This window comes from Bos taurus, chromosome X (assembly GCF_002263795.3).
Source record: "Bos taurus isolate L1 Dominette 01449 registration number 42190680 breed Hereford chromosome X, ARS-UCD2.0, whole genome shotgun sequence".
NCBI classification, from domain to species: Eukaryota; Metazoa; Chordata; class Mammalia; order Artiodactyla; family Bovidae; genus Bos; species Bos taurus.
Genome location: NC_037357.1, coordinates 125,793,427 through 125,806,152, shown reverse-complemented (window position 1 = coordinate 125,806,152; position 12,726 = coordinate 125,793,427). Strand labels below are relative to the sequence as shown.

At 40.9% G+C, this 12,726-nt stretch overlaps 1 protein-coding gene across 2 annotated transcripts in view; it reads left to right on the top strand.

The window, feature by feature from the left end:
- Positions 1–12,726, top strand: part of NHS (NHS actin remodeling regulator) — a 345,329-nt gene that overhangs the window by 289,368 nt on the left and 43,235 nt on the right. For both annotated transcript variants that reach the window (XM_005228397.5, NM_001205728.1), the window contains exon 3: positions 6,238–6,371. In XM_005228397.5, coding sequence (XP_005228454.1) covers positions 6,238–6,371 — 134 coding nt within the window. The remainder of the gene's footprint in view (positions 1–6,237; positions 6,372–12,726) is intronic.

The following is a 12,726-nucleotide window of genomic DNA, read 5'->3' as shown; positions in this document are numbered from 1 at the left end:
TCTCTAGGACAGACCACACACTAGGATATAAAATAAAGTCTGAACAGATATCAAAGGATGGAAATTATCTCAAGCATCTTCTCTTACCAGAATGGCATGAAACTAGAAATCCGTCACAGAAAGAAAAATGAGGAAAAAATGATCACATGGATACTAAACAACATGCTACTAAAAACCAATTGGCCAACAGTGAAATTAAAGAGGAAATTTAAAAACACCTCAAGATGAAGGACAATAAAAACACAACCATCCAAAATCTTTGGGATCCAGAAAAAGCCATCCTGACCTGAGAGAAGTTCATAGCAATACAGGCCTTCCTCAAGAAATAAGAAAAATCTCCAATAAACAACCTGACCTTCCACCTAAAAGAATTACAAAAAGAACATTTAAAAGTCAGCAGAAGGAAGGAAATAATAAAGATCAGAGAGGAAATAAAATATAGATTAAAAATAAAAAATCAATAAAACCAAGAGCTGTTTTTTTTGAAAGAGTAAGCAAAATCAATGAATGGCTAACCAGGCTCACCTGAGAGAGAGGACCCAATTACACAAAATAAGAAATGAAAGAAAAATAATTACCAATATTGCAGACATATTAAAAAATAAGAAAAATACTATGAACAGTAATATGCCAACAAAATGGACAACGTAGAAGAAACTGACAAATTTCTAGAAACATACAGCCTGCCAAAACTCAATCAACAAGCAACAGATAATTTAAATACACTGATTGCTGCTGCTGCTGCTAAGTTGCTTCAGTCGTGTCCGACTCTGTGCGACCCCATAGATGGCAGCCCACAAGGCTCCCCCATCCCTGGGATTCTCCAGGCAGGAACACTGGAGTGGGTTGCCATTTCCTTCTCCAATGCATGAAAGTGAAAAGTGAAAGTGAAGTCGCTCAGTTGTGTCCAACTCGTAGCGACCCCATGGACTGTAGCCTACCAGGCTCCTCCATCCATGGATTTTCCAGGCAAGAGTACTGGAGTGGGGTGCCATTGCCTTCTCCAAAATACACTGATTACTAGAAGTAAAATAGACTCATACCTATCCTTTTCAAACTCTTCCAAAAGACTAAAGAGAGGGGAACACTCCCCAAATCATTTTATGAAGCCAACATCATCCTGATATCAAAATCAAAGGCACTACAAAAAAAGACAATTACAGCTCAATATCTCTGATACATGTATCAACAGATGCAAAAATCCCCACCAAAATGTTAGCAAATCAATCCAACAACATATAAAAAGGATCATACATCATGATCAATTTGGATTCATTCCAAGGATGGTTCAACATACACACATCAATCAAAGTGATACACCATATGCCATAAAAAAAAGACAAAAACAACATGAGCATCTCAATAAAGTTAGAAAAAGCATTTGATAAAATTTAATACCATTCATGATAAAAACTCACATGAAAATGAGTAGAACAACGTAATGCTGAATAACATCCATTTACAACAAATCCAGAGCTAGTACAATACTCAGTGGCAAAAGGCTGAAAGCCTTCCCACTGAATTCTGCAACACCAACATGGAAGCCAGCTCTCATCACTTCTATTCACCATAGTATTGGAAGTCCGAGCCACAGCAATTAGATGAGAAAATGAAATAAAAGGTATCCAAACTGAAAGGGAAGAGATAAAATTGTCATTGTACACAGATGATATGATACTCTATATAGAAAACCCTAAAGACTCCATATAAAAACTATTAGAATAAATGAATTCAGCAAGGTAGCAGGGTACAAGATCAATATACAGAAATCTGTTGCACTTCTTTACACTAGCAATGAAATATAAGAGAAAGTAAAACATTTATTGTGTATTTAAAATTGTGTAAAAAAAATTAAATACCTAGGGAAAAAACCTAACCACTGAGGTAAAAGACTTATATGTAAGAACTATAAAACACTGATACAGGAAACTGAAGGTGATACCAAGACATGGAAAGGTCTCCCATGTACTTGTTCTGGAAGAATTAATATTGTTAAAAACAGTCATACTACCCAAAGCTATCTACAGATTTTATGTGATCTTTATCAAATTATCCATGACATTTTTCACAGGCTAGAACATATAATCCTAAAATTTATATGGAACTACAAAAGACCAAGAATTGCCTTAAGAACAAAGCTGGAGGCATAACCCTCCCAGACTTCAGACAATATTACAAAGCTACAGCAATAAAACAGCTTGGTACTGTCACAAAAACAGATCAAAAGAACAGAAGAGAAAAAACAGATAGATCAGAAGAACGGAATAGACAGCCCAGGAATAAACCCACATGCCTACAGTCATTAACCTTCAACAAAGGAGGTAAGAATATGCACTAGAGAAAAGACAGTCTTGTCAGCAAGTGGAGCTGGAAAAGCTGGACAGCCTCATGTAAATCAATGAAGTTAGAACACTCCTTCACACCATACACAACAATAAATATAAAATGGCTTAAATACTTAAACAATAACACCATAAAAGTCCTAGAAAAGAACACAGGCAAAACATTCTCAGACATAAATGGCAGTGTTTTCTTAGATCAGTCTCCCAAGGTAAAAGAAATAAAAACAAACATAAATAAATAGGACCTAGTGAGGTTTATAGATTTTCTCATAGCAAAGACATAAACAAAAAGACAGTCATAAACAAATAAACCATAAACAAAAGACAACCTACAGACTGGGAAAAATATTTGCAAATAATGAGGCCAACAAGGGCTTAGTTCCCAAAATATACAAACATCTCATACAACTTAATGTAAAAAAACTCAATAAATAGATGTGTTTCCAAAGAAGACATACAGATGGCCAACAGGCATGTGAAAAGATGGTCAACATGGCTAATTATTAGAGAAATGCAAATCAAAACTACAACAAGGTATCACCTCACACCAGTCAGAATAGCCATCATGAAAAAGTCTACAAATAATAAATGCTGGAGAAGGTGTGGAGAAGGAGTACCCTTCTATCCGTTGGTGTGGATGTAAAGTGGTGCAGCCACTATGGAGAACAGTATGAAGGTTCCTTAAAAAACTAAAAATAGAGTTACCATATGATCCAGAAATCCCACTCCTGGACATATACCTGGAGAAAACTATAATTCAAAAAGATACTTGTACTGCTATGCTCATAGCAGCACTGTTCACAGTAGCCAAGACATGGAAACAGCATAAGAGCTCATCAATAGATGAATGGATAAAGGAGATGTGGAATATATACAATGGAATATTACCCAGCAATGAAAAAAGAATGAAATATTGCACCAACATGGATGGACCTAGAGATTATCATACTAAGTCAGAGAAAGAGAGATATATGTTATCACTTACATGTGGAATCTAAAAAAAAAAAAAAATCCACTTATTTACCAAACAGAAATAGACTCATAGACATAGAAAACAAACTTGTGGTTACCAAAGGGGGATGGATAAATTAAGAGTATGGGATTAACAGATACCCAGCACTATATATAAAATAGACTAACATCAAGGATTTACCTGTATAGCACAGGGAACTATATTCAGTATCTTATAACAGAAAGGAATCTGAAGCTGTATGCCTGAAACTAGCACAATATTGTAAATCTACTATATATAATAAATACTTTTTATAGAAGTCTTCCTGATGAGCAATGGCTTTGGAGGCAGTTCAGCAAAGAGCACCTACATGGGGTTGAGGACTTTTCTCTGGTTGTGAATGGGAGTCAACATTTGTCTCAAGAACCCCAAGCAAAGGAAGATGAGTAATTCTGCCACATTTTCTGGCAGACAAAGTTGGCAGTTGAGGCAGGGAGGCCCACAGACAAGCCAATCAGACATGGACAGAAATCAGAAGGTTCGAGAGTGCTCAGGTACTGGTTTAGAGTGCAGCACACTGAATACAGCAAAGAAGAGGCAGCATTAGGGAGGCCAGTGTCAACGGGCAACAAGACCCAGAGAAGGGCCTAAGAGAAGGGTACAGTGAGGCCACTGACTCAGTACCCAGCCCATGGAAAGACAGGGCTTTAGAGTACATTCTATGATTACAAAAGCAGACCTTCATGAAAGCATTAATTTGTTCTTCCTTTCAGTCACTCCACATTTACTGAAAATCCACTGTATCACGGGCACAGCAGGGCACAGTGATGGAAAGCTGACTATAATCTCTGTTGTCCAGGAGCAGACTTCTATACAGAGGCAGACATACAGAGAGATCCTGACTTTTATCACTACAATGACAGAGATGAAATGGGCCCTGGGCACTACAGGGCCTGTAGAGAACAGACACCTGACGCCACCTGAGAGGGTCAGTGTAGTTGGCTGTTTCCTAATATGGGTAAAGGGCTTCCCTGGTGGCTTGGTGGTAGAGTCTGCCTGCCAGTGCAAGAGACGCAGGTTCGACCCCTGGGTCAGGAAGATCCCCTGGAGAAGGAAATGGCACCTCACTCCAGTGTTCTTGCCTGGGAAATCCCATGGACAGAGGAGCTTGGCAGGCTACAGTCCATGGGGTAGCAAAGAGTCGGACACGACTGAGCAACTAAACAACAATATGGGGGAAAGAATACTGTCTTATGAGTAGCCAAATATTCTATATTATCAGTGTCCAAAGAATTAGAATGTGATAAAATGTAATTATAACAAATACTGTCAAATCCCAGCAGTCTTGCTCTGATGGGCAAGGTGTGTTAAGAATTAGAATGTGATAAAATGTAATTATAACAAATACTGTCAAATCCCAGCAGTCTTGCTCTGATGGGCAAGGTGTGTTTACATTTTCTAGAGCTTACAGGTCAAGGAGTGGTCACGAGCAGGGCCCTGGGGCCAAGTGTGTACCAGTGACAGCTCAGCAATGACTTAGCCTCCCTGATCCATGTAGGTGTCTGCACAAGAGGGACACTATCAGTGCCTGCTTCGTGCAATAGTCAAGATAATGCACCTACAAGCTTTTGCAAAGCATCTCTGATGCATGCCCATTGCCCAACAAGCACTGGGCATTACAATTATTATTGTAGATGTGCTGAGTGATGGCAGTTTTAAACAACAGGAGGCAATTTAGGACACCTGCTGCACAAATTTGTACCCCGTCATATTGGGTGGGGGTCATGAGACTTGAGGCCCTGGGTGTGAGTGTGGGCTGGGTTTTGGCAGGAAGTGCAGCCTTTGTTGTGGCCAGTTTGTTGGGCAGGGTATGTTGGGTAGGCTCACTGAGATACCCAGAAAGCTAAACTGTGCTCCTGGTGTCCCTGTGATTCTTATTATACAGTTAGGATCACTTCACCCCACACATGGAAATTTCTTGGTTTTTTTCCCCAAAGTAGCTTTATTCCTAAATCAGACAGTTGTCATCACTGGGATCCCTTTGCTTCCTCTAGGAACCCAGAATTTGAAAACCATCTGGGTGTTGTGGGTGACAGGGCTTAGACGGGTGTAATGGTGTGCCAGCCACAGTCTCTTTAAAAAAAAAATGTAAGTAAGTAAGCATTAGTTGCTCAGTCCTGCCTGACTCTTTGACCCCCATTGACTGCAGCCCACCAGGCTCCTCTGTCCATGGGATTTTCCAGGCAAGGATACTGGAGTGGGTTGCTATTTCCTTCCCCAGGGGATCTTCCCAACCCAGGGATTGAACCTGGGTCTCCTGCACTGCAGACAGATTCTTTACCAACTGAGCTACAAGGGAAGCCCCAAAAATGTAATAAAGAAATAAATAAATGAGGCCCTAATGTGTAGGACTCACCAATTTCTGTGATATAAATATTCCCACCGTAGCCTATTTCAAGTTACTGACAATTTACAAGCTGGCTTGTAAAATTCCTGAACGCCTAACTATCTGTGCCCCTGAGCCAATGTGAGCTGGCTCCATCACCCACTGGATATCTGTGAGCATCTGTCCTTACCACGCCCTGGGAGGCTCTGGCGTGTCTGTGCCTATGGTCTACTCCAGGACTCAGGTCAGCAGATCTTGCACCACTATTCTAGATTTTTTTTTCTTGCTCATGTTGTTTTGAAACAAGTTGTACTGAGAAATATCAAACGCAGAGTGATCCGTCTTGAGACGGACCCACTGAATGTAGGCATCCAATTTCATATTACTATGAAGTAAAAGTTTAGTTCAGAACCATTCTGAAAATCTTATTTGGTATACAAATGAGCTAGATTAGCAAAAACTCACTTTTTTCCAGCCTTTTGCTCATCCTCCCAAGGGAGAAAGAGAAATTGAAAATGCCAAGTGTGTTTCTATATTATTGATTTTTCTGCCCCCAGAACACCGGAGCCGGAGCGATCGTCGGGAGCAGAGAGCTGCTGCACCCATCTCAGTAGCAGCTCCTCCACTGCCCGCCTACCCCCCGGCTCACAGCCAGAGGAGGCGCGAAGCCAAGGACCGGCACTTCTTAACGGTGAGCTTGGTGGCCAAGTGGCCACCCTGTGCCTGCTTAGTGGGAAGTCTGAGTGGGTCTTGGGAGTCAGTGTCCCTTCTCCTACCAAAGGAGACTGGGCTGCCTGAAAGAGCTAGTTATGGGCATTTGACAACTGAATTTTTCCCCTTTTGTTTTTGAAAGGAATGCCTCTTTCTTTGGAATAGAGTGGGGATACAGATTTTTTTTTTTTCAGTTAATTGGCTGCACAATGCTGTAGAGCAGTAACAGTTAAGGACTCTAAAGTAAGAGAAATTAGGAGTATGGGATTAAGACACATACAGTGCTATATATAAAAAAGATAAACAGGATTTATTGCATAGTTTTGTTGTATACCTGAAACTAACATGATATTCTAAAGTATAATTTAATAAAAATAAAATCAGGGGGGAAAGTCCTTCAAATCCTAATTCTTCTGCAATTCTAAATCTGAAAGATTTAGGGCTGGTTATTTACCTTCTTTGTCCTAAGCTCCCTCATCTGTAATATGGGGATATTAATAGTAGCTAGCTTATAGAGTTTGAGGGTTAAATGAGATAAGGCATACAAAGATCTTAGCACAATGCCAGGCATAGAGCAGGACCTCAGTAAATGTTAATTGCTGCAAGCACTACTATTGTTACCAGCCAGGTGATAGCGTGGCTGTCTTGGCAGGGTGAACTGAGAAAGAACTTACGTGATGTGAAAAATTAGTGTTTAAAGATGAATCATGTCATAATTTCATGCTTCCCCCATTCTACAAAGAAGGGTGTTCTGAGTAACCAGCTACTAGAGTGATATCACCACCACTGGTGATGTCAGCCTTGCCTGGGTGGGTGTGGCTGTAACTCGGCTCAAGCCCCCAAGTATGGATCAGACATGATGAAGCTGAGACCAGCTCAGAATACCTGAAACACCATTACCCCAGGTGTGTCTTCTGAGGCCTAAGCAGGAACAGGTGAGCACTTTCTGCCATCACTGAGGTGAGGGACTGCTATTTCTGTGACCAAATCAGCCCACGTAGCGTGCCTGAGTGGGTGGACTCCTGCGCCCTTGTCATGCCAGTGTCATGCCTAAGTCTAAAGAAGTTATAATAGTGTAGGGAGAGGTTGAGGTTTTTATTTGAAATTAAGGTTGTATATATGATTATAAACCCTGTACCCTTCTGGGTTTTATAACATGCAAATTAGAATCAAAATATTTGGGTCACATGATGCCAGACACCCAGATGAGAACAGATTTCATCTGAATGACTCTCATGATATATCCAGGTAAAACAATGAGTAATATTTAACAGTAGACAGACATTTTTCCTACCTGTGGCTAGATAGTAGGCTTCACATCCTTCAGGCTCATCAAATGTCTGCTAAGTGCCACACTGCTGCAATGCGGTTCAGGGACCAGAAAGGAAGGTAAGAGCCTCTGAGGGCTTTCCAGGTCTTTATATAGAACAGTTACACATGCTAGTGATTTGTCATAAAAGCCCCTACTTGACAAAAGTTCCTATTAAGCTCAAATCTGCTTGCTGAAGCATTTGCTTTTAATAAGGCATTTTCTGCATAAAAATGCTAAAAATATTTTTCCCATTCATTATAACATGTTTTGTGGCTCATTAAGTTGGTTTTTTTGGCGGGGGGAGGTGGGAGAGAAGATGTTAAGCATTTACAGAAATGACATAAAAATATTACCCTTTGTCTTCATCTGCATAATTTTTAATAATGTCTAAATTCCAAAGTAAGAGTATAGGAAAAAGCTTAGACTAATGAATAGCAATGAGGGTACTTCATTTTCCCAATAGACATTAATAAGAGGTCATACTTATATAAAGCAGAAAATTTACCCATCTCAATGATACTATTTAGTATATCTAAGTAATATGGGAAAACTTTAACTGTTTGACTTGTTTGATTGAGTTTGGATCACCATGGTCATTGGAAGATTTTCCATTCAAGTTGAATCCCTCAGACCTGGAGCTGACTCACAATAGAACACAGTTCTGTACATTATGCTTACAAAGGCCGTACACTGCTAAAAGAGAAAAGGCTGTTGGTGTAGGGATAGGAAATTTGTAGCCAAATTGCTAGACATACATCATCATAAATGGCAACTCTTCTTTCATTTACAAGACTTTAGTTAAATCATTTTTTCCTTTAAAAAAGCATTCATACTGAGATTCTGGTATACAATCATCCACAGTTCTACAAACTGTTATACTGTACCTTGGTCACTAAAGACATGGACTGTGAAGCCAGCTGCCTGGAATTGAAGACCAGCTCTGCTATTTACGAGCTGTGTGACCCTGAACAAGATAATCATTTCAGTGTCTCAGGGAGAATAAGAGCTAGTACCTCATAAGTCTGAAATAAGGATTGAATGTATTAATACATGTAAACAGTACCTGAAGCATAATAAGCACTTAATATGTATTAGACATCATCATTATTACAATTAGGCAGTCAAGTCCCTGAGGTTATCAGTGACACAGTGATAAGACATGGGTCTAACTAGGTTTAAATCCCAGCTCTGTAAGCCAAAAATTCAAGGGGTATCTCCTAACTAAAGTCCACGTGGAAATTCTCCTTTAGCAAGGATGGCAAAGGAGGTGATCTCAGGTCCAGACGGTTTCCCAGGGGAATTCAACTAAACCTTCAAAGTCCAGATAATACCAATGCTCTATAAGTTGTTTCAGCACATTGAAAATGAAGAACTTCACCATTTCTTTTATGAACTTTTGCTGAAGGTTTGATACTTAAACCTGATACAGATGGGAGGGAAGGTGGGAAGGAGGGAGAGTAAAAGCCAGGAAGGACAGACCAATATCAATTCATGATTATTGATGCAAAACTACTAAATTAGGACTTCCCTAGTGATACAGTGGATAAGAATCTGCCTGACAATGCAGGGGACACAGGTTCGATCCCTAGTCTGGGTAGATTTCACATGCCGTGGAGCAGCCAAGCCTATGTGCCACAATTAATAAGCTCACGTGCCACAGCTACTGAAGCCTGCGTGCCCTAGGGCCCATGCTCTGCAACAGGAGAAGCCACCCCAGTGAGAAGCCTGTGCACCTCAAGAAAGAGTAGCCCCTGCTTGCCACAACTAGAGAAAGCCCACACGCAGCAATGAAGACCCAGTGCAAAGCTAAAATAAATAAAATACATTTAAAAAGTAAATTAACTTTGAGCAAACAGAATACACTATCATATTAAGAAATTAATATACCATGACTAAATGGGATTTATTCCAGGAATGGAAGGTTGGTTCAGTATTAGGAAATCTATTAGTATCATATACTGTGTTAATAGATCTAAGGAGGAAAAATCCATATGATTACTTCCATAGATGATGGAAAGGCCTTTAATAAAATACAAGACCTATTCTTTATGAAAACTTGAGAAAATAGGAAGTGAGTGGTACTTCATTAACAGGATAAAATATCTCTGCCTTAGTCCTAAAGCCAATATCTTACTTAATAGGGAAACATCAGAGGCATTTCTACTAAAATCAGGAACAAAGGAAGGATACTCACTATCTGGTACTAACTGGCATTATATTAGAGGGATTAATCCATGCAGTTAGACAAAATAGATCAATTACAGGTATAAGAATTGGTAAAGAAGAAGTAAACCTAGGTCTAGTTGCAGGTGATGTGATGCTGCACCAGGAAGATTGGAGAGAATAAATGATAAAACTAATTTAAACAATAAAAGAATTCAGTACAGTAGCAGGACATAAACACAAAAATCAATACCCTTCATGTATACAAATGAGAGACAATTAGATGACCTAGTGCTATAGAAAATTCCATTTACAGCAATAACAAAGGTTACTTAGAAATTAATTTTTCACAAATGTGTAAAACCTATATTGGAAAAGCTTGAAAGCATTCCTAAAAGACACAAAATTAGCCTTTCTCAAATGGAAGGACATCCCTTGTTCTTGTACAGAATGATTCAGCACTATAAACAAGTCAGTTCTAAGTTAACTTAGAAATTTAACACAATCCCCCCCAAAATTACTCATAAGCTTTTATAAAAAGGGAGTTAGATCCACTGATACTGAAGTCCTCCTGGAGAAGCAAACATACAAGAACAGTGAGAGAAAATTCTGACCAAGATGGCAGAGTAGAAAAACCCTGAGCTCACCTCCTCTCACAGCACACCAAAACCACAGCCATCCGCAGAACAACCATCTATGAAAAAGACCAAAACCTATCAGAAAAGATCTTTAACAACTAGAGACATAAAAAAAAAAAAAAGGAACCACAACAAGATGGGTAGGAGTGGATTTGTGATATAATTAAGTCCTCAAAGTGAGTGACCCACAAACTGGAGAATACTTACATTGCAGAGTTTTTCCCACAGGGGAGATCTGAGTCCCACATCAGGCTCCCTAGCCCAGAGGTCCTGCAATGCTCTGGGAAGACAAGCCCCCAGAGTATTTGGCTTTGAAGGCCAGCAGGGTTTAACCACTCTTAAAAGACGCACACACAAAAACCTCATGCACACCAAGATCCAGGGCAAAAGCAGTAATTTCATAGGAGCCAGGGCCAGAAGCATCTGCTGGTCTTGAAGAGCCTCCCTGAGAGGTGGGGGCAGCTGTGGCTCATCCTGGGGACATAGACACTGGCAGCAGCCATATTTAGGAACTTATTCTACCCCATGGAAGTCAGTGCTGGCAGGTGCCATTAGCTCAGTAGCACCAAGCCGTGGCCTTACCCAGTGGCCTGTAGGCACCTGTTTTGGGGCATCTCAGGTCAAACAACTAACTGGATGGGGACACAGCCCCAACCATCAGCACATAGGCTGCCTAAAGACTTCGTGAGCTCATGTGTGCTTAGTCACTCAGTCATGTCTGACTCTGTGACCCTATGGACTGTAACCCGCCTGGCTCCTCTGTCCATGGGGATTCTCCAGGCAAGAATGCTGGAGTGGGTTGCCATTCCCTTCTCCAGGGGATCTTCACGACCTAGGGATTGAACCCAGGTCTCCTACATTGCAAGCGGATTCTTTACTGTCTGAGCTCACATGATCATGAGTTCATAGCCCTCTCTAGACACACCTCTAGGCATGGCCTTGCCCACCAGAGGGCCAAGACTCAGCTCCACCCACCAGTGGGCAGACACCAGATGCCAGAAAACTACAGTCCCACAGCTTGTAGACCCAGCCAGCCAAAAGTACATCAGACCCAATCCTTGGACATGCCCTGCCCACTAGCAGGACAATACAAGTTTTGGGACACCCCAAACTTCATACTCAACTGTGTTAGGAACTATGCCTCCACCACAACTATGCCTCCATCAGTGATCTGATACAAGCTCTGGATCCCTGGGCCCTGCAGCCAGGCTCCAGGACCAGGCTCCACCTGCCAGTAGTCTAGCACTAATCCCAAGAACTGCCTTCACCCACCACTAGAGAGGACAATAGCCCCTGAGTCTTCTGTATCCTGACTCCACCCACCAGTGAGCTGGTACTAGCCCCAGGGCCCCCTGGAGTTCTGTAGTCAGACATTCATAAACAAGTCCCAGCAGCCAGTAGCATCCATACAAGGCAGGGCCTGACAACCAGTTGGACTAGGGGCCTACCAGACCACCCACATCATCAGCCCACCACAAAAGAAGGACCCACACAGCCATCTTAGAGGGAATCCCTAGAGCATATAGCTTGGGTGACAAGAGGGGAATGTGCTTCAGGGACGCATGGGACTTGTCCTACAGAGGGCCATTCCTCCAAGGCTGAGAAACATAACTAACCTGCTACATATGTAAAAATACCAACAGCAACTTAGATAAAAATGAGGTAGCAGAGGAACATGTTCCAGATGAAGGAATAAGATAAAACCCCAGAAGAACTAAGTGAAGAGGAGACAGACATTCTACCTTAGAAGGAGGTCAGAGTAATGATCGTAAAGATGATGAAAGAACTTGGGAGAAGAATGGATGCACAAAACAAGTTAGAAGTTTTTAACAAAGAGTTAGAAAATATAAAGACTGATGAAACAGAGATGAAGAACAGTAACTGAAATGAAAAAAATATACTTTAGGAGGAATCAATAGTAGACTAAATGATATCAAGGACTGGATCGATGAGCTGGAAGACAGTGGTAGAAATCATTACCAGTGAACAGAAAAAAAAAAAAAAAATGAAAAGAGGACAGTTTAAGAGACCTCTGGGACAACATCAAGCATACTAAAAATCCCATTATACAGGTCCTAGAAGGAGAAGAAAGAGAGAAACAGGCTGAGAACATATCCGAAAATCTAATAGCTGAAAACTTGCCTAACCTGGGAAAGAAAACAGTCACCTAAGTCTAGGAAGCACAGAGTCCCATAGAGAAGAACCCAAAAAGGAACACGCCA